General features: G+C 54.6%; 1 protein-coding gene across 1 annotated transcript in view; it reads right to left on the minus strand.

The window, feature by feature from the left end:
* LOC122393340 (extensin-like) overlaps positions 1–22,336 on the minus strand; it is a 30,401-nt gene that overhangs the window by 6,857 nt on the left and 1,208 nt on the right. The window contains exons 2-7 of the mRNA XM_043389273.1: positions 15,874–15,990; positions 12,162–12,194; positions 11,138–11,167; positions 3,380–3,461; positions 2,726–2,850; positions 1,613–2,107 (exon numbers count right to left, since the gene is read on the minus strand). Coding sequence (XP_043245208.1) covers positions 1,613–2,107; positions 2,726–2,850; positions 3,380–3,461; positions 11,138–11,167; positions 12,162–12,194; positions 15,874–15,990 — 882 coding nt within the window. The remainder of the gene's footprint in view (positions 1–1,612; positions 2,108–2,725; positions 2,851–3,379; positions 3,462–11,137; positions 11,168–12,161; positions 12,195–15,873; positions 15,991–22,336) is intronic.

Below are 22,336 nucleotides of genomic sequence, written 5' to 3' on the forward strand. Positions count from 1 at the left end.
TCGCATCGTTCGCCAGTTTTTTGACCGGCTGGCGTTTCATGCGTAGACAAATAATTATCACGCAGGTGATTTTTTTGTTTTGCTGGTTTGATGTCAAATCAGTTGTTAAGAGACGATGAGGTAAAATGGACGAATGCCACATTTTTGTGCATGAAGTCTCGAGTTAAAAAAGCTAGAAGTTATTATACCTACGTGTAAGCTAAAAACAATAAGATCAGTTAATAAAAATATTTGAACCGAAATTAGCCTCTGTTTTGTCTGACCATGACTGCGTGTAAAGACACCGGTCCAACCGGGCTCAACCCGGCCCAACCTGGTTCGGTTCTCCCTTTTTTAATATAAATTTGGCCGGAACCTTTTGAATGAAAGGAATCACAAGGACAAAGTCCCCGCTAAGCTTAAATTGTTGCCATGGCCCTGCTCTCTACTCTCCGATCAAGCAATGCCTGGTTTATGGCAGAATTTAGAGTCCAAATTTTAACGTGCGCACATAGCCGCGCACGGCCGGTCCCCTCACTGACTTCGCCTGGCAGCGGCCTGCCACCAACCACAACTATACCCGTCAGGAGGCTCAAAAACGTCAAGCACACGCCGCGTTTCGAACCCGGACTTTTGCAACCGGGACGTGCGCTCTCACCCAATGGCACATGGAGTCCAACGCTCTACCGACCGAGCTACCGGGACGGACATTTACCTTGGGGTTTCGCCTCGTGACATTGACAGACGTCAGACACTTTGGTCGAACTTCAGCCGAAACACTGAGCAAGCTGCGCAGGGCGATAGGTGCTCGTAACGTTGAGGTTGGGTAACCTGTGAGCTGAATGCGATGTCGTGAGTTCGAGCCCCACTCCCGGGTCTGGTTTTATCTAGACACGAACCAAAACCTTTCCTTCTACTGCAACACAGATAAGCACGATGACATCTGTCCCCAATATCTTTCCCCAATATCCTCTCCAAAAGTCAAAATTAAGTGTTGCCTATAAATGTTAAGCTAAGTTTCATTTTTTAACAAAATAATTTTGGTATTTTGTCTGCAGCCATTTCAACTCTTTTTTTCTTTTCTGATTCTTTTCGACCCGATAAAACCCACCAAAACTGAATGTGCCAAATGAAAAATATCTAACTCAAATAACAGTTTAGAAAAGGCTCATCATGCATCATGAAAAGCATCATGCAACTATCGACTGAATAGTTGCATGCTATGAATACGTCCTAGATTTCAATTATCATTGTTCAACATTTTGGCTGGAACTGACGCTGCCTCTGGCTTGCCCGTGTGTTTGAGATAATGATTCCCTTCAGTCGCATTCTTGCCGGTTCCACATTGAACAGGATACCACCATACCGGAGTGAACGCACCCGCAACCATTATCCCCTCCCCTCAGCCTCGGCGCAGTGGCGGGCGGCCCACTCCCGGCGCTACGCACGCCCCATGCGCCGTGATACCGCGTCACTCCCCTCCCCCTCCTTCCCCCACAATGACCGGTGACCTCACTTCCCTCGGGATTTGGACTCGCCCTACCCCGACCGTAGCGCCACGTGGTGGCTCTGGAGATCTTAAATAGACCCACTGTACCTGTAAGACACAGGCACGACGCTCGCCGATGCTCACCTTATGTCTCGGCGGTTTGGCGCGGCTGGCCGCCGGTGCCGTCGGCAGAGAGGCCGGTGCCGGCGAGCAGCCATTGTTGCGGCCAGGTGGCGGCGGACCGGCGGCCGCCACCGGCGCCGCTGCCGCCGACGGAGACACCAGGTCGCGCACGGCGAACCGCGCTCGGCCCGGCACCGGTGACTGCGCGGCGGCCGACGGGGCCGACGCGGCCGGCGGCGGCGGGGGTGGTGCGGCGGTGGGAGCTGCCGACGGCCGCGGTTCTGCCGCTGAGGGGACGGTGACGGTGACGGCGGAAGAGACACTGACAGCGGCAGTGGCGGCGGCGGCAGGCGGTGGCACAGTGTCGGACGCCGTCCGCGGCGGTGGCGGCGGCCGGCCGGTCGGGTCGCCGCCGGTCGCTCGGAGTGCCGCCGACGGTGCCGGGTACGTGGCCAGGCCCGGGTGGGGCAGGAATCCGCGACTGGGTGGCGCCGTACACCGGGGACCGATGGTGACCTGGTGGAGGGGCGGATAACCGTCAATACGTAGAACGGCCATCAACATTCAGCCAGCAACATCAACATATCGTATCAACATCACTATACTACATACTTCACCTTTCAGCATACACAATCATAAGTTTGTTGCTGTTTACGAGGCAAATCGACAACGTGCACAATCAAATTCAACAGCATACCATTACCCATCCCTCAGAATCCATCGGTTCAGCATTCCCCGTAATCATCCGCACAGATTGGCCATGCCACCCTCCTTCTCAGCCCATCCCACCAGCCGGAGCCCAGCAGTCGCCTGCCGGCGGTCGGCACTGCCCGTCCCGCAGAGCCGGGTCACTCCGCCGGCCTCCGGGCCGCCGGGCCACCGGGCCGCCATTATACCGTATGGGCCGACACAACTAACCGGCCGTAACAATTTTACGGCCCGAGAGTTAGTGCCGCCCAAATGTGCCCATAGCACTGCCCGGCCGCGTAAAAAGACTCGTCAAAACCTAATAGTAGCTCGTATAAAAGTAAAAATGCCTATAAAGGCAAACAGCTGCGTTTGTGTGGGGCGGGCTGCGGCGGCGGCCAACTATAACACGGTCCCGGGAGCCCATCGGGCCGGGTCGGTACAGACCTGGTGGGCCGGCAGGCTGCGCGAGGCCGCCGGCGCTGTCACACACGTGGTGCCGGCCGTGGTGTGTGGAGAGGTCACCAGGGCACCATTGGCGCTGGTGCTCGGTGGTGGTGGTGGACTCTCTCCTGAGGTAGGGGGAGGCGGGTCAGCGCGGGGAGGGGTTACGAGCCATGGTGAGAGGGGGGAGGGGGCATCGTGACACAGCCATAGCCGACCACCCGATAGCCGTTGCATCACACCTGCTACATATCAAGCACATCGAACTACAGAAACCTCGAGTGCTAAGCCAGTGACGAGATATGAGCTCAGCAATCACAGCTCAAATGTACAGTGAAGTAGCAACCAATTTCACATTGAGGTGACGTATCTCAAGGGTCGACAGGCCACTTAGCACCCATCGTCAAACACTCTGATAGTGTTTGCATCGTAGCTGATCGACACTTCCGTTTACCTAACAACAATCACGATACCCAAGGCAACCCACTCAGCATGACAAAGCAACGACACTCACGGGTTTTCTACTTGGTAACCTATGTCACTCACGGGTTGCCTATCCCGTTACCCTATGTCACTCACGGGTTGCCTATCTCGTTACCATATGTCAGTTGTCACTCACGGTTACCCAATACCTCTGCCCTGCCGGCTGCCACTCACGTTTTGCCAGCGACACGCTGTTCGGAGTTGGACACTCGCGTTTTCCCGCTGTCGAGAAGATAACCGATCCAGAGTCGGACACCTGCAACGAACAGACATTATTCGGTTAGATATAAGTACACATTTGACAAATACACGCAGAGGATCACGGGTCTGAGATCTGATCCAGCATCAAAGAGGCAAGGACACAGCTCACAGGTTCACTGAGCAGCCCAGGAGCACACAGTACCGTCCTGCATGTCCTTCACAGCCACATGTCCTATCACAACCCTAAACACTCCTCTATATTAATTTGACATATCGACACCTTTTTTTAAACCCCACATCTGCTCTCCCGTGAATTTCCGGGAGGCACGAAAGATCTCCTGTTAAAAGTGTCCAATCGTCCGATCCTGATCAAATATGTGTGTTCGTAGGCCTGTTCTGGTATTGCTTTATCTGCCAAGACAGACAAACTTGAGAAAAATCGAGTGATTGTACCTTTTTTGAAGGTCTCTAACCAACTTGTATGAAATTCACCGGAGAACAAATGTGGGGTTTAAAAAAAAGGTGTCGATATGCACAACACCACTGTCCTTACGTCAACATCCCCACCAGCCCTCCAACAAGACCAGCGCTCCACCTCACTATCATATCCGGGCTGGGACCGTACCCCGCGACCCGTCCCCTCGTCACGGCTCTGACCCGGCGTGGCGCCCTGCCGCCGACCGCAGCGGGCCCGCTGTGTATTTAACACCAGTAAAGGGCTCGGAAACGAGTCGACACTAAAACCGTAATTGGCGCTGTGGCCGCAGGGCGCCGCGGACGGTAATTGCCGCCGTGGGCCCGGCGGCGGCTCTTTGGCGCCGGCAGCTCGACCGGCAGACGCCGGCGGTGGAAGTTTGAGCGGCACAAACTGCTCGGTGATGGCCCGCTCGGGGCCGGCTGGGCGGCGGAGCGCGAGTGAGTGCCGGTGGAGGGTGTGCGGTACCGGCTCCACGGGGAGGAAGGGTCGCACACGGTGCTGTTCCGGGTCATCACGGCGCGATGGAGAGCCTCAGAGTTATCTGACAGAGGACAGTCTATGAACGTATCTGTGATCACAGCCACCGCATCTGACATTTCATTAGCAATTCCTTCCCCCATCTCTCAGCCGTCTCATCCCGTATGCATGCTGCATAACCCTCTAGATATGAAGCGATTTATCTCAAATCCAGGCGAATATATTTTCCAGAACTTAAAAAAAAAACTGTTCCCGATTTATTTACCGCAAGGGCCGTGCTTGTCATTTGTGTGCCCCAGTACCCATGTGATTTGCAATGGTTCCGCAACATACGCATCCACCACAGCCCACGCACCTGCGCCCCGGCCCCGCCCCCAGACATCCCGTGCCCCGCCCCCACCCAGCGCGGCCCGCCCGGTGCCAATTTTCCGGAGTGTGGTCGGCGGCGGCCGCGAGTGGCGGCTCATTTAGGACCGGCCGCCGGCCAATTACACAGACATCAGGCGTCCCGGCGCCGGGCACATTACCGCGCGGTAATTGTTTTCAACTCCTTTGGTGGCGGTGGCGGGCGTGTTTATGTGATGAGCTCGGCTGGTGTGGGGCTGGACGGGGACGGTGGACTGACCGATTTACTGCCCACAGACGTCACGCCGCAGCTCAGAGCGGCGGCCGTTTGGCAGAGCGGCAGCCGCGGGGCTGGTCGGAGTGCCGAGCGGGCCGGACGAGCGCGCGGCAGTCGTGGTTCTCACTTCTCAGGCCTCAGTGGTTCAGAGCTACAGTCGGAGATGGGACGGCGGTGGGTACTTGGCACACCAGTCAAGTGTGTTGCAAGATAGATGCGCCGACCAGCGAGGGAGGGATGCGGAGTGGCACGGCACAGCCGTCCGGTTCAATCGCTGAGATACATCCACTGGTCGGTGGGCCGAAAAGCACGCCGACTGGCTGGGCACAGCCGCTCAGGGAGTAAGGTCGCTTACTGCAGTTGCTGATCAATCAATGCCCGCTGTTACTTTCAGTCCAACGGCTGGAATTTCCAGCCAGCCTCTCCACGAAGGACATTCCATACTACACTCCTACACCGGGTACCAGCTGTCATAAATACCCCCACAACCGACTCCTGTGTCGTAGGGGGTTAAAGCTTCAAACGGTCCAGGGGGCCGTATCGAAGCGCCGTCCTTCGCCGATTCGCCACGACCTCACGGTCCTGACCATCCAGTCGCCGGCTAGGTACCGACTCCGACTCCGGCCGCCACAGTGCTGATGCAACGCCTGATCGCACAGCACGCCTTGCACGAAAGGCCACTTACGCCGGCTGCATGTAACAAGCCGGCTCACCACACGGTAATGCAACCGCAAAACAGATGTGCATCACAACTAGACATGTGCAGTGTCGTTAAAAGCCCCGTGTTGGAGTCACGCTATCGTAAAGCCGCATCGCGCCGCCGGCCGGCGCGCCTCACAGCCGAGGTGTCGGCGGCACTGCGGCTCCTGACACGGCGCGCCGCCGCGAGGAGACCCACAAAGCGCCGGACGCGGCGGCGGCGCGGCAGGGCGTCACTGTCTCTCCGTAAGCAGCTCTCCGGCTACCGAAAAACAGCAATCCTATTAGGGGGCCGAGTGTCGGCGGCCGGCGGCCACCGCGCTGCTGAATTCATAGCGGCCAATGGTGGCCATCTGACTTGCAAATGGCGCGCGGCAGCGGCGGGCCGATCGGTCCCCCGGGAGCGGGCCGGACCGGCGGGCTCAGCCGCGCGACGGTCGTCGGCGGGCCGTGGGCAGCCGCCGGCAGCGAGCAGCGGGGACTGACGGCGGCAGCTGCCCGCCGAGCGACGGACAGAGCAGGCACAGACGAGAGATACCAGGTGTCGCAGACCTGGCTGGGGCATGGACACTGGGCAGACACCTCTGCCCAGTGTCTATGCCTACTGCCTACTGTCGGCAGCACAGACCAACTCCTCCCCAGATGCAAGCACCATAGGCAGGTGGCACTGACTAGACACCAACCACTATCGGTAGCATACCAGACGGCATAGATGAAAACCTTCCACTATCCATATAATAGAGTCAAAACCTCTCCAGTTGAGAGGTTTTGATTTTTGATTGAGGCGAATCACTAACATATCCAACAAACCAACAGATATACAGCCCCGCCCCGCACCTCTCCTACTGCCTTCAGCTCCGCCTCCTTGCACGCCGTGCCCGGCGGCGCCGGGACGCTCTTTGTCAGCCGGCGGCGGCTCCGGCGCCGCACGACCACCGAACGACGGCGTTAGGCCGCCCGTAACGGCCCATCATAGCCGGCGCGCCGTAAAGCGCAGATGAGAAGCTCTCATGTGTGATTCACATGCAATCAGGGACGTCGTTAGGCGAGCCTCTGGCCACTCGCCGCGGACGGCGTCGGCCATAGAGAGGCGTCCGCGGCGCACGGGAGAGCCGAGGGGCCGGCGCAGAACGGCGCGGTACGGCACAATACCGCACGGCACGGCACAGTACGGCACGACGTAAGACGTAGTACCGCACGGTATGGGAAGTCGTGCGGCACGGCACAGTGCAGGCCGATCTGGCACAGAATGCCAGTGCCACACGGAACGGTATGGCGCAGAAGGAAGAAAACGTCCGATGGCAAGGAACTGTAACGACATGCCCGCCATGATACAGGTCGACCTAGTCATGACACCGACATGACACAGAAGCCAACGACACGAAACAGCTCCGCACTGCGGCGGCGCCATTCCGATTGATGCTCGGTTAACATGACCAGTTCATTTAGCCGACATCTCTGGCAGAGTAGCAGGCGCGCCTTTACGCCCCCATTACTCGCCGCGGATTTCCGACCACGATAAAATCAATGCCGTTTTATGGATCTATCCAGTTTATCGCCCACATCAAACCCTTTATTCCGTCATAAAAAGATAAGTTGTGGGGTGATATGTGAGTTTTGTGGTCGTCCGACCGCCGCCTGACGGTGCCGGGAGGGGGGACAGGGGCAGGGGGGGGGGGGTGCAGAGGAGCGGGGCCGACCGACTGGCCGACCGGGCGGGCGGGCTGCGGCGGCCGGCGGCGCGGCAGATGGAGCGCTCAATACGGCGCCGGCGCCCGCCGAGGACGTACAGCGGGACGTGGCCCGAATGGAGCACCGCCGCCCCCGCCGCCGTGCTGCATGCAAATCCTCGCCGTGACAGCGCACCGCCGCCAAGTAAGGGGCCGCCGCGACCGCAGTGCCTGCCGCCGGCCGGCACCGCTCGCTGACGTCACACGGGTCAGCGGGGTGCGGGCCGCGCACAGACGCACTGAGACGCACAGGGAGTCGGTCACAGGGAGACACTCACAGACAGTTAACCATTTAGAAGCCAGAGCACATACAGGCTGTGGGTGGAAGTCACAAACACATCTCAGCAGTCTCAGGAGCTCTCGGCGTTCCCGCTGTGGTGAAAGAAAGCCCGCCTCTGACTCCGGTTTACTCGGAGTGGTTCCGAGAGGCGTCAATGGACCTGTGTCGGTACCGGGTACCGGGCCGGTTCCAGTGCCGGCGCCGCGGGTACCGGAGCGGTTCCCAGAGGCGGTTCAGGGCGGGCCGCCGGACGCCGCTGATGGCCGGTGTGGAGCCGCCCGGCCGTCCATCGGCGCGGCGGCCCATGGCCCAAGGAGGCCCTTCCGCCGGCGTGGCTGCCTAATGCCGGCCATCAGTTAGTGGCTACGGCCCTCGTGCGGCCGGCTAACAGCGCGGCGACATGACAACGGCACATAAAACGGCCGTAACCGTCGCCGCCGCGCCGCCGCGGCACGGAACGGAGCCGTCACGGCAGGCCCAAGGTGGCGGCCCGGGCCGGCACCAGTGGCAGGCAGCTGCAGTCTGACGGAATGTCGGCAAAGACCAGCGGTAGAGTCCACTGGCAGACACCAGTGACGGACACCAGCAACACAGGACAGCGACTGAGTCCAGTAACTGAGCCCAGCGGCAGAGACCTACGACTGATGAGATGTTTGTCATCCGTGCTGTCATCCGCCGCCCTAAAAACAAACACCACTTCCAAACTGTCATCACAATGGATAATACCCAGATCACTGAGTGTCAGTAGCCGCAACCACAGAGTTTGTCGCTCTGAAGTTAATCGGCAAAGCGGGGATTACAACACTGCAGGGAACAGCATAGCGGGCATCGCCGAGGCTTCTGGTCACCAACCTCCCGTGTCACGAACGTCAGGTGAAACTCTTCACCTACAGCCTATACAGCAGCTTATCACCCAAACCATACAACAGAACATTGCAGTATAAACTCCAGCCAAAAAGCCCACCTGTACGTTTAACCTTCCAGGCGGTGGGGGGGGGGAATTTTTTGCCCCCCCCCCTTTAGTTTTTTCGATATATCTCGAGAACCGCTGCGCCGATCGTCACCAAACTTTCAGTACCCTCCCGGGAGTAGCTAGCGCACATGGTGACCAAAAATTTTTCCAAAGGCTATGATAGGTTGGCCGCTAATGACGTCAGAGTGACGTCATTTTTGCCATTTTCGACCCAAAAAAAAGGTTTCGCGGGAAGAGCTGTCAGGCCTACAGCTTTAGAGATACAGAAAAATGTTCCAAACATAAAAGGTGTGGAATCAAGAGGGCTACAAAACTGCTATTTCGGTTTTTCGAATTTTTGGGATTTTGACCCCCAAAAATCAAAAAATAGATTTTTTGAAAATAATAGCCGAAAAATCCAAAAAGTTTTTTTGAATTTCGAAAAAAACGGAATATATGTGATAGTCCCTACCGCCTTCTATCTACATACCAAATTTAAGATCAATACCTCTTTTTTTGGCCAAGTTATAGCGAAAAAAACTGTTCAAAATTGATGACGTCAAATTTTCAAACTCAATTTTTAGCAATTCTAGACCTCGTAGCGCAAAACAAAGACCACCATTAGACTCCCCGTGACGAGCTGCATCGAATCGATACCCATTTTAGGCAAAAATATCAACTTTGAAATTTGACCTTTTTTACCTGACCTTGACTTGACCTCCACCAGAAAGTGACCTAAACCGTACCTGATGGTCTTATAACCAAAACCATTGAGTTGGAAATGAAAAACTGGCCATAAAACATGCATCGCACAACCTTTGTAAAGTTGGGTTCATGTGGTGACCCTTGGTGACCTTTGGTGACCTGACCTGTGACCTGACCTGGTATGACCAGTGACCTCTAATAGCAACATATGTACTAGACAACTGACGCCTTATCGCTGATTTTCGACAAAATGCGTTTTACTCGGTGTTATAGCGCTTTCCCTAGAAGCCCCGTGAACGGTGAAACATTTTATCTTTGACCTGACCTGTGACGTCATCGGTGACCCCGAGGTAAATGAAATTTTGTTTCCCTCAACAAATTTGACAGGGCTATCGAACGCCGTTTGAATTTTCCGGATCCGCCCAGTAGTTTCGGAAATACGAGGGGGGGCAAAAAAGCCCCCCCCCCCCCCACCGCGCGGAAGGTGGCTGGGAGGCCCACCGCCTGCCGGGTTAACTTCATGAATATTTAGGCACTGAAGCCTCCGCAGTCTCCGTCTGGTCTCACCTTGGTCAGCTCCAGAGACCCCGTGGTGGCGACTGCCGCGGCGTCGGACCGGTCACAGACCAGCGCCGTAGCGCTCACCACTCCGCCGTCCGCGGCCACCAGTCGGCTTCTCACACAGTCGGAGAAACGGCTGCTGGTCGCCGGACACTATTACCAATAGAGAAACGGCTTCTGGGCGCCGGCTACTCTCATTGACAGACTGAGAAGGCTTCTGATTTCCAGCACCGCAGAGCGACTGAGACGAATTATTCCAGTCGCAAGTCGGCAGACGATCTCACACACAGAGTGACTGAGACGGGCTTTTGGTCGAATTCCTCTCAAACACAGAGAGACTGGGGTTGCTTCTGGTCTCCAGCGCAGCGACACTGAGCTGGATCTCTTTTCCACAGCCGAAGCACGGCCAGCGCTGTCAGGCTGACGACGGAGGGCCGACGCTCCCGCTGATACCGACACGGAACAGCAACGACACACGGAATCCCCAGCGACACGGCTCGGCACCGCTCCGCACGTCCAGAAACACGGCGCACTCGGCCCGAACTGACGTCGGCTCGTAAAGGGAACCCAAACGACGTGACGGCAGCGCCGCCAGGCGGCAACTCCGCCAACTATCCGGCCACCGCCGACTGCTCCGAGCCAAACACCGTCCGAACTTTGGAATTGCCATCGGCCAAGTTTGTGAGTTTCAAACGAAAATGAACCCAGAACAAACGCTAATTAGGTTGTTTCATCGTTTACAAAAACAGGCGGTAAAGTGGCGTGTTTAGGGGCGCGCCCGCCGACTACAAACCGACCGCTCGCCGGGCCGCGCCGGGACGGTCGGAACGAGAGGACGGGGACCGGGCGGGCCGCCTGGGCCGCCGACGGAGCCCGCTGTAACAGCCTGTGAGGGCGCCGCCGTGGCCGCGATCACCCGCGGCCGGCCGTAAAAACTTTATGTGACTGCAGACCGCACGCTGGACAAAATCCGCTCACAATCACAAAAACGGACAAATGGGAGGCCAACAAAGCGCCACCGAGCGACGACTTCAAGGGCGCCTATGAACAGATGCCCCGAGATGGAGAGCTTTTTATAACAGGACAGTATCCGAGGCTAGGGCCATTTTGCTAGTGTCACTGGTGACTATCAAACTGACCAGCACACATATAAAATAAACCCGCCTTCTCCAGCACACCCCGCGGGAAACATACAACACACCTTGTGTTTTGCACACTTTGACGTACCTTTCCGTCGTCGCTGGCACTGTGGTCGCACTGAAACAGGCGGGGACGACGGTCATTATGGAACAGAGCTGAGAGCAGCCATCGGTATGGAGGGAGGTTAGGGCGGACGACAGTATAGGATCCAGAGGTGGGGGCAGTCGTTGATTTGGAGTTAAGAGGCGAGGCAGACGACAGAGTGGGACCAATCTGCAACCGGATCTTATGCCGACACTGGAAGCGTGAGGAAGCGAGAAACAGTGTGATGAAATGCTAGTGTCAAGATACGGAAGACAAGGGCCTCTACGGTCATTAAATGAGAAACGCTACTGAGGTTTCATAAATTCTTATCATCGTCACAAAGCAACTACAGATCAATATTTACAGCACAGTTCGCTTGTAGTTAGTTAGCCCATAAAAGGATGCAAATCAGTGGTAGAGACGCGTCAACTGTTGATCGCAGAGATCCCTACCTTGAAACCAAATGAAACAAAAGGATAAAGGGGACACGACTGTTCGATGGACGGGAGACACGGACTTTACCTTCGGTAGATAGCAGGAGCGGCCTCACTGGGATTGGAGCGGCCTCATTGGGATCGGAGCGGCCTCTCCGGCGGGAGGAGAGGAGCCACGTCGGATCGGCCTGGAGGAGTTCAGCGGGAGAGGAGTCGAGAGTCGGGAGGAAAGTGATAGTGGTACCGACACGGATCACATTGAGTACCGACACCCACATTGAGAACAATGTGCGTCTTCACAATGCACAGCAATATCAAAATCGCAAACGGCTTCACAGCAATTTCAGCGGTTTCAACCACAAAAACTTCAAAAAGTCTGCTTACATGGACATTAGACATGTCCCCACTCTCATGTATGCAGTCATCACCTCATGCATGGCCTTTGGCCAATTCAGAGACTAGCGCGAGTATCCAACTTATTCGGCCGAACAAAGCTGAATAAGCTGGATACCTGTGACGGGTGACGTGAGCTCTATGATCCGTATATACTGTCTGCGGACCAGTAGCGGCACAGTCGGCCGGTGGGGACTTACGAAGTAGCCATCGCCGGAGCTGTGCCCTCCGCCCTGAAAACAGACGAGAACGGCATGAGTTAGCATCGGGGGTGACATGCTGCTAAAGAGAACTGTGGCACTATAAAAAAAATAGTGCAGCACAAAATATCACGCAAGTTAACGTAACTGACGGCTGAAACTTATAGTCACAATCACGCTGGACCTAACACAGAACACACAGGCAGACGGAAAAGCACCCTCTAACAAAGCAAAAGCATAACAATGCGGAGTTCCAACAATGACATACCTATTAAGCACTCGAACAACCAGAAAAATATATCACACATACAGACCTTGACACTGCTGAGACAGTGTATCAGAGCCCATCTGACTCACTTCTACCCACGGTCAGAGCGGCACACCTGTGGGGTCCCGGCCGACCCTGCCGCGGCCCTCCACAGAAGGCAGGTGTCCAAACCAGCGATCGGAGTGATCGACAGACAGCGGACAGCCACCCTGGGGCGGATCAGGTGCCGAGGATAGAGAACAGACGGTCAATCGTAGTCATGCCCATACTTCATATGCGTTTATGATGTCCCTATTGTCCCATTAGCGCCAATTTGCATGTCCGCAAACTGTCTACAAACTTCTAACTTACGATGGTAAATTAATACATGACCCTTGTCCCTAATGCATATAGGTATCCTTTTCAGATTGTTCTATCAACAATACCTACTCGGTTCATGTTTTATGAATGCATGGCTTGTTGTTCTATTCAAATGATTCTGCTTACTGGACATGCATCAATGAAGTTATTCAAGACGGTCCACTACTAAGTACGCAGATTAAAATCAACTTTTGAAGCGTGGATCTTATGATTCATGCTGTAACTTTGGATAACACGGCCGAATGCACTCTACATAAAAGATAAGCGTGCTCCTGCAAATTAAAAAGTAATTTACCCCATCCTAGCTTATCATCATCAACTTCATGCGGAGTCCAATAAATCTCAAACATTGAACAAGGTACTGGCAAGCAGGGTTGTGCTTGACTCATGAGTCGAGTCAGAGATTTGACTCAACTCTGACTCAGATGAGTCAGGTTTGAGTCGAGTCGGATAAAATGTTGAGCTGTTGAGTTGAGTCACAGTTGAGTCAGACAAAAATATTAAGGTGTTGAGTTGAGTCACAGTTGAGTCAGTAAAATAACTTTTGACATTGAGTTGAGTCAAAAACATTTAGGAACATGAGTCAGCTGACTCATCTTATATATCTATAAGCTTTTCATTCTCCCCCGCTTAACAACTTAGGCCTGGCCCTGCTGCCAGATTTTTTCACCCTCCCCCGCTCAACAACTTTTTTATCTGAGTCAATTTTGAGACAACACACTTGACTCAACAAAAAAATGAGTCAAGTTTGAGTCAACTCATATTTTCATTGAGCCGCTTGAGTCATGAGTCGAGTCAAGGGAAAAAATCAGCTCCTTGTTTGAGTCAGAGTTAAGTCAGGGCTTTCTGAAGTTGAATGATGAGTCGAGTCGGCAATTTTTTTTAGTCGAGCACAACCCTGCTGGCAAGCACAGGAAACACGCCTACACATTATTATATAACTCACAGTAAGTGCCAAATGAACAAGTCAAACAAGACACATGTCACATTCAGCCTGTCAAAACAATCCAGGCACACGAACAGACTGAGAGCCGCTCGATTCCATATCTGTTCCCACCTGCAGCCTGTGTCACCGAGGCGTGGTGATGCTCGAATTATCTTTGATTAGCTTAAATCAGATATCTTCTGCTGGCCATGATAATGAGTGTCGAAATTTCATAGCGAATCAACAGCAGCGATAACACAGCCTATCCGAGAATGTGTCCCAGCGGCAGCCGTTACTGCTGAGAGGAGTAGGTACCGGCGGGGGACCAGCACCAGCACCGGGCCCCGCCTGGACGGACGGGGGTGGGAGGGAGGGGGCGGGGCGGCACGGACCGAAATACACACCACTTGGCAGGGTGGCTGGTGCACTGAGCGCCACCAGCTGCACCGACACTGGCAGTGCACCGCACGACCTCCGCACAGCCGGCATAGGGCCGACATAGACCTTCCATACGGCCTCCACATGGCCTCCTCACGGCCTCCATAGGGACTCCATAGGGCCTCCAGAAGACCTGCAGCCTCCACTTAGCCATTGAGGGCCGATGTGTGCGCTGCAGTTGCACCCGTGGACTGTAACGCTCGTGTGATTCGACCCCATCCCTTCCTAACGTGAGCCATGGCCACAATTCGCCGCTGTCCATAACCATTAACCACATAACCCAATCCCACAGCCAACCAAGATTTCCACTGTCCACACTCCACTCAATATGCCTCCCACTGCCACAGAGCCCATCGTTCCCTCTAGCAAGCTTTTATCGTCCACCATGGCCTCAGACCACCAGTTCACCGCGGCCACAAGCCCTCCGTTACCCCTGGCCAGTCGCCGGGCCGGCCGGTCGCCTGACGCACCGTCGTGTAGTCGTATTAATTGTACCCGGTAAGTGGTGGCGTGTGACATGACAACATGACAGCTTATCCTCGGACCGACGGCCGGCGCGGCTTATCGGCGCCGACGGCGGCGGCAGCGTCAGACCTCCGCGACCGACCAACGACAAAGACCGACCGACCGACGGCGGATCGCCACTCGCCAGTCGGGGCTAGAGGTAGATCAGGGCGCCTCCTCCCTCTTCCCCGGCCCGTGACTGAGCCGAGCCGGCAGGGATTATCATGCCCTGACCTAAAGCAACGGCACACGCCGGTCCGACAACATGACACGCCTCGTCGACAAAAGTGCCGACGACACGACAAGGCTTGTCGCACAAGCCGATAACGCCGACAGCGCTCCGGCGGATTTCACCGCGTGTAGAACGCCTTTTCATGCCGGCATTTGACAGCGATTACCCGTGTCAGCGACGTTTCTTTTCACGAAGCCGGTGTCGCGTGTGGCTTTGACAGTCTGGTCTGCCTGGGAATTGGTTAGCAGTTTCGGTTGTAAAAGTTCGGAGCCGAGCATTTCGGCGCACCAGATTCGAGGGTTTTCCCATGACAGGCGCGGACAGACGTCAACACAAGACAACCTGGACACCTGGACACTGGACAGTAACAGCTGAGACTGGAAACAAACACTGCAACACCTGGGCAGTAACACAGCAGGGACTGGAAACAAACATTGGAACAACTTAACAGTTACATAACATAGGCAGCGAATGGAAGCGAGTGTTGGAACAGTCAGTATACTTATTGCTCAGCACAAACAAAAGAAAACAGAACAGAAACGCAGCAATAACCAAATATAACTACTTCAACACCTGAACGAACTAGGCTGCAGCATTTCAATACCCTGGTGCTACCAAACAAAAGATGATTACAGTGCCACGGACCACACGTCGGTCTCCAATACAGGCACGGCTCTGGCCACAATAAAACGTTCAACACGCGAGGGATGATATGTGGCGTTTCCCGTTGTTTACACGGGACAGAGCAGCGGTTGAGTCCCGCCAGGAAACGAAGGGAAACACCAGTGTTCTGGCAGGAAAACAAGCGTTTACATTCCCCGGGGAATTCGTGTTGGGAACCAGGCCCGCTGTGACCGCCCCGCTCGAGTCAGGACATCGGCATGCATCAAACGCTGAACCGAGGTTCCTACAGCCCAGGGCTTCACTCGTTAGACCTCACACTGACACCCGGGCCGGGGGCGGGTCCCGTAGCATGAGACAGTACCTGGGTGCGTCCGTCACTGCTCTTCCGGCGGCGTCGGACGGTGGCCGGTGTCGATCCGGGCGGCGGCAGCGGCTCCAGCGTCTTCAGACCCCGCCGTTCCGCCTGCTTCACCGCCCGCTGTCGGAACACGGGGCGGGGGTCAGCGAGAGTCAGCGGAGAGTCAGCGGAGAGAGTCAGAGGAGAGCCATAGGGTAGATGAGAGTCAACGGCCGCTGTAGAAACATGGAACGGAGAGAGTCAGTGGAGTCAGTAATGTCAGTGGAAAGAGTCAGATGAGAGTCATAGAAAAACATTATAATGACGGGCGGAGCAGGTAACTGGGTTGGAGAACACGCGGGCAGACTGAATGAAAGTAGACATTTCACGATCACTTCACGCACGGAATTAAGCGATAACAGAACACGAGAACTGCCGTGGGCTTCGAGTCATCGTAATCACAGCGCACCACACCGTGGCCCCACTCCCCAGTCCCCACCCACACTGACATCAGGTGATATCTTTCCGGAGTGTTCGACCCGGCCCTGATCGTAGCTCCGGCTCAACATCCGCAATTTGCATACCAACAAACCAACCACGACCTTCTCCCAGCAGCTTGTCCGGTTTGAAACACACCCATTGCGGCGGCGCTGAGAGCCCGCCGGCGGCAATTTGCACCTCTAATCGCACCACTGTCGTGCCGGTCTGCACTTCTATTCTGCCGGTTTGCAGCTCTGTCGTGCCGGCGTCGGCGTCGGCTCCGCCCCGTGACGGCGGCGCACATAACTCCCTCGCTCCCTGCGGGCGTGCAGCAGCCGCGCACTTGGCATGCATTGCGGCCGTCGGAGCACGACACCGGTGGCGGGCTCAGAGGGCCACGGCGGCTCCCAACCAGCACGGCAGCACGGGCGACTGACTACCACGACGGAGAGCGACACGACACGACACGACACGACACCGGTGTCATGACACCGCGCCGGGCGTCGGGTCGTCATTCGGCCCACGCGGCGGCGGCGTCCGTTCGGCGTGGCAGTTATGTCCGGCACGGCATTCCAACCACGCCGCGTCTCATACCGCCGTGCCCACTCGCCTCGCCCGGTCACATACCTCGCGCCGGCGCACGGGAGACGCCCACCCACTAATCACAACCCAGCCCTCCGCTGAGCGGTTATCGGCACCGGACAAACGGCGATCGCTGAATCGGCCCTTCAATGATGTCATCAGTGGTAGAAATCCTATCGGCTAATCCCGCATTTACGAGCTTCAGCCAGCCGCTGTGTCCGCACTCGAGGCGCGGATCTCAGAATCAACTACTTGAGATAAAGGAGCGGCTGGGCCGACTAATATCCACTTGACACTGAGCTGAGGAGCACCTCTCCAGCGAATGGATTGATAATCACGAGTCACGACTCTACTGGGATTCCCGGATGGGGGTCCTGATTCCGGGTCGGTTTCGGGTCAGCGTCTCCGAGTTTCAGGTGGGTTCCAAAGCAGTCAGATGGTTTGCGAGCGGTTCCATGTCAATATGTCACGGTTTCGACTCTATCCCAGGTCAATCCCTCCAAGTTCCGGGTAGGTGAGTCGCCACCATCACCATATTTCCGGTCGGTTTCAGATGGATAACTCCGACTCCAGGAAGAGAGCGGGTTGATGACTCGCCGTTCCAACACCGGCCAGCCGCCGTTCCAGCCCCCGCCGTAGGTCCACCGGTCCGTCGGCCGTCCGTCGGCCGTCGACCCGCGGGAGGCCAGCAGTCTGCCGACGGAGGCCAGCAGCCTGCCGTTCCGATCCCCGTCGGCCGTCGGTCCGTCGGAGGCCAGCAGTCTGCCGTCGACCAGCAGTCTGCCGTCGACCAGCAGTCTGCCGTCGACCCGCGGTCTGCCGTCGACCCGCAGTCGCCGCCGTCGGCGCGGTGTTCGGGTCGGTGACCCGGTCGGCGGTGTCGCTCGCCCTCCAAGGCCGCCGCCTCACGCCATTCATCCCACCGGAGCGGACCGGTGCACACTGGTCGGAAACGCTCCAGCGAGAGGCCAGCGGCCTTTCTGCAAAAGTTTTTTGCTTGTTATTCCACAACTAGTGAAGCAAACTTCATGAAACTTTGCATACCTTCTCTGTCATATGTAAGCTATCATTTGGATGTTAAGCACTAAATATATGACCTGAATCTGTTAAGTTATGACGTCATAATTGAGTATAATACAGGATCTAGCACCACTTTAAGTCAACAAGGGAAATTGGGAGCTGCTATTCGGGCACCGGGAATGGTTTCATGCACTCATTGCAAGGTCCAGTGCTTGACTTTAGCATTGTTGACTTTGCGTGACGTCATTTATGACGTCACTAAGGCCATGTAAGTTTTTCGTCAATAACTCCTGATCAGATGGAGCTAGGGAGTCGGGAAAGCCACCATTGGACTCAGGAAGACCTGCCGAATCGAATGATATGCGATATGACCCCCTTCAACCATTTTCGTGACCTGAGGGGCTCCGACCTGACCTTGACCCGAGGTTAACACCTTAACCCTCGCCGGCACAGGGGGGTTGATGCAACCCCCCTAAGGTTTTTCGCGAATAACTCGCGTAAAAAGCGGCCGATCGCGACGAAACTTTCAGTACCCTCGCATTGATCAATTCTACACCTACCCTGAAAATTTCATGACCCTGACCCCAATGACCTTTGACCTGTGACCTCTTTTCCGTGACCATGTTTGGCCGAAATCGCGATTCAGCGTATGTCGGCTCGCATTAGCCGCGCGTTTGCAAGCTTTTTGTGGTTTCAAACGTTCAAACATGTGATTTGATGTTGCTCTCATACATTAGGATGGGTGTCAAGGTCACCTGAAGGTCAGGTCAGGTCATTGACCTTTGGTGACCTCGGGTGACCTCGATTCACTTTTTCGAGTTTTACATGTTTCTAGGCTAGTTTTTGGAGCTGAATTCTAATTTAGCAACCATTTGAACATTTACGAAGTAGTTTTGGCGCTTTCGTAACATGTTACGAAGCTGTCTGCAGAGGCGGTTGCCACGTATTACGAATACCCGTCACAACCCCTACCGGTTGACCTGACCTGACCTGACCCGACCTGGTCTAAATGCTTAAAGACATCATCTCTGATCAAAACTAATACGATAATCGTGATCAGCACCCCGGAAAACCACATAGCAGCCACAATTTACGACTTTCTAACAGGTCCCGATTTCCCCGGTTTTCGGGTCATTGACCTGACCTGGAAGGTCACCCGATGACCTAGGACCTTAAAATTGGGTATCATCGGCTTCCTCTCGTGACGGGCAACACGCTCGTTTTTTCCGCGAGGCTCTAGCTCGATCAGGGGACAAACGCGAGGGGGGTCGTACCAACCCCCCCTTGTGCCGTCGAAGGACGCAAAATGGCCTGTGCCGGCGACTGGCGAGGGTTAAGTTGACTTCACCCGAACACCAAGTATAGCATTATTTAAATTTAGTATTAAATTATCTGGTTTGTATCAATATAGTGCCAGTATAGCATTCAACGCGCCTGAGTTAGACAAACACGATTATGCCAAAATCGCGGCAGTGCGACCATTTTTAGCAAGTAATTAACCTAAAACCGAGCCCGTGCCTTGTGGCACTTACCTGACCTAAGAGGTCACTGGCTGACCTAAGACCTTAAAATCGGGTAAAACCTAATTTTGCGTCTTATAAGTTATAACGGCACACAAGCTTGTTTTTTTCCGCGAGGCTCTAGCTCAATTAGAGGCGAAACGGCGAGGGAGTTGTACCAACCCTCCCCGGTCAATGTAGAAAACCAATCGGTCCGGCCAGGGTTAAATACCGGAATTGTGATCTAATGTAAAAAGACGGCCCAAGGTAACCCAACGTCAGTGACAGGTGTCCTATATTTGCAGCGTCTTATATTCACGAAGGTTTCAATTTCCACTTTCTTCAGCCGAGTGATGGTTGTCAATAGCAAGGCTCTCTAAATGCAAGCCGTAATCGCCACGCAATATGTGGAAGGCTTTTGATGTCAATACATACATAAATGCATACATAAAACACGCTTTTCACAAAATTCATAAACTCAAGCGCATCTGTTTTTAATGACCAGTCAACTACGCATGGATGCGTGCAGGCCACACACGTCAGCGTAGGCCGGGCGCGGCGGCCGAGCCGAAACTGGGGCCGGGGCGGGCGGTAGTTGGGTAGGAAGAGCGGCTCCTGCAAATTTTGCGCAAATATGCGCAGTTAGCTTTTATGTTGCCCTGGTGTAAATTTAAATCCTACTTCATCTCACAAAAAATCAGAGTGGAACTAGATGGGACTACCTGTTGTTTCCTTACCTAAACTTTGCAGTTACATTCCAGAATCACTGTAGGAGAGCCTTCATAAAAAGCTATAGTACATCTTAGTTAGGGAAAAAGTATACCAAAAATTTTACACTGACCAGTCGGCAGCTTCATAACGAACATTTTGATGCATAATATGTGGGATTTCAATTTGGTGTCTATCAGCAATAAGACTCTGAATATCCGGCTCAAGAAACCTCTTGCTCCGCGTCAGTTTCCGAGTTCTGGGATACCCCATCTTCGGGGGCTGATTACAGCTATTTTTGGTCACCCGGATTAGTTTTTTTGGCCTAAGTATAATAATTTGATCAATTTCAAATCGATTTATATAAAAAATAATCCGAAACTCCGGAATCGCCCTTGGCCTCTCGTGAGGGCGTTTCCGACCAGTGTGCGGTGCACCGAAGGCCGCCCACACCGGACGTGGCGAGAGGCGGACCTGGCCCGTCCACCCCGCACCGGGACATCAGTCACCGACATCGACATTCGGCAGGGACGCCTGAGCTGAATTTTAGTGACTCCAGTTCGAGCAAAACAACTTTATAACGAGACAAAATTCGAAGAACCCAGTCGTAAACACATCTCAGGCATTTGAAACCAACACGCTTGCCATGATTGACACAATTTTCGTCAAACGATTGCCTTCAGCCATCCTGTAGTCATCTCCGTGAGGGAGGAGGTCACTCAGCCCCATGCCGTCCCAAGCTGGCCAAAGCCGACCGACGGCCCGGGCAGCCGGCACAGACTGCACACAAGTTGGCGTGGGTGGGCAGAATTAGTCCGCGGCCACAGGAATTAGGCGGTTCGCCGGAACACGCCACCGCCGGGGATAATGTCTGCATCGTCATCGTCGACACCTGCTAATGGCGATTTAATGTGTGTGCCGGACGGCGAGACGGCGGCGAGTTGTGACGCCGGAACGACGAGACGGCACGCGATGGGACGGACTGGTGGACCCGAGACATGTACTAGTGGGATGGACTGACAGACCCCAGGCACGTGTCAATGGGACGGACTGGCGGACCCGAGACAGGTACTGGTGGACCCGAGACATGTGTCGATGGGACGGACTGGACTGACTCGAGGCACAATCGGTGGGACGGACTGGCGGACCCGAGACGCGATCCGGTGGAACAGACTCGCGAACTCGAGACCCGTAGGTACCGGTGCCCGGTGCGACGGACTGGACTGATGGATCAAACAAATATACCAGCGGGACAGAGTGAAGGACAGGTCATACGTACCGGCGGGACGGAATACGAGCTGACGGAACCGTCGCACAACAGTGAGTGGGACGGACTGACGGACGGACCTGTCACACACATAACAAGGGGATGGACTGGCGAGCCCTCGTCACTCGTAGCATTGGGATGGAGACACTGAAATAACCTGAAACCCTCTTGGAAGCACAAGCAACGATCAAAGAGTCGCCAATGAACAGAGAGATCAGAAAATTCCAGATACCTCAATTTGGCATAACATCACCTCACACCAAAGGGTCAATGACTCACTCACTTTTGACAAATCTTATTGAGCGCATCATCGAGAAAAGCCAACCATCCTTTCAATGCAAGAATGGTGTTACTGAGCCCAAAATAAGCAAACCTTCCCAGCAAGGCTGGACTGACAAATGAGACAGTCAGACTAGACAGGGATGTCACAAGGAGATGAGAGACAGCAGTCAAGAAACTAGTGAGGCATGGAAAACAGAGGCTTTATTGAATCATACCTTATAAACCCAAATGACATCCCAAGACACTGGGGCTGGTTTCCCAGCATGTAGTATGCTGTTGGGCATGACCAAAAACCATGTTATGTACCTACCTGCTACTAAATGGCAATTCTGAGGGGTAACAACAGCCCAGGGAAAGCAATTACATGTGAGTGTGTAGCCTGTAGGGTGTACCTACATTGTACAAGTGGATATAAATGGAAGTTGAGGAGGCTCAAACTTCAGGCTAAGAAAGGTAATTGAGAGTTTGGTGAAACATGTAACCGTTGACCATGAAGTACTGATCAGTAGCTTAACATTAAATCTTTCTATTGCAATGTCAATGGCTACCTGTCCAAATATTGAAAACCACACTAGCCATATCTCACATAGCCAGGAAGGAAAAACAAGGTACCTTGATGGTCACAAAATGCATATCATTATCTTTTATT

The sequence above is a fragment of the Amphibalanus amphitrite genome, unplaced genomic scaffold (assembly GCF_019059575.1).
Source record: "Amphibalanus amphitrite isolate SeventyFive unplaced genomic scaffold, NRLGWU_Aamphi_draft 000531F_arrow, whole genome shotgun sequence".
Taxonomy (NCBI): domain Eukaryota; kingdom Metazoa; phylum Arthropoda; class Thecostraca; order Balanomorpha; family Balanidae; genus Amphibalanus; species Amphibalanus amphitrite.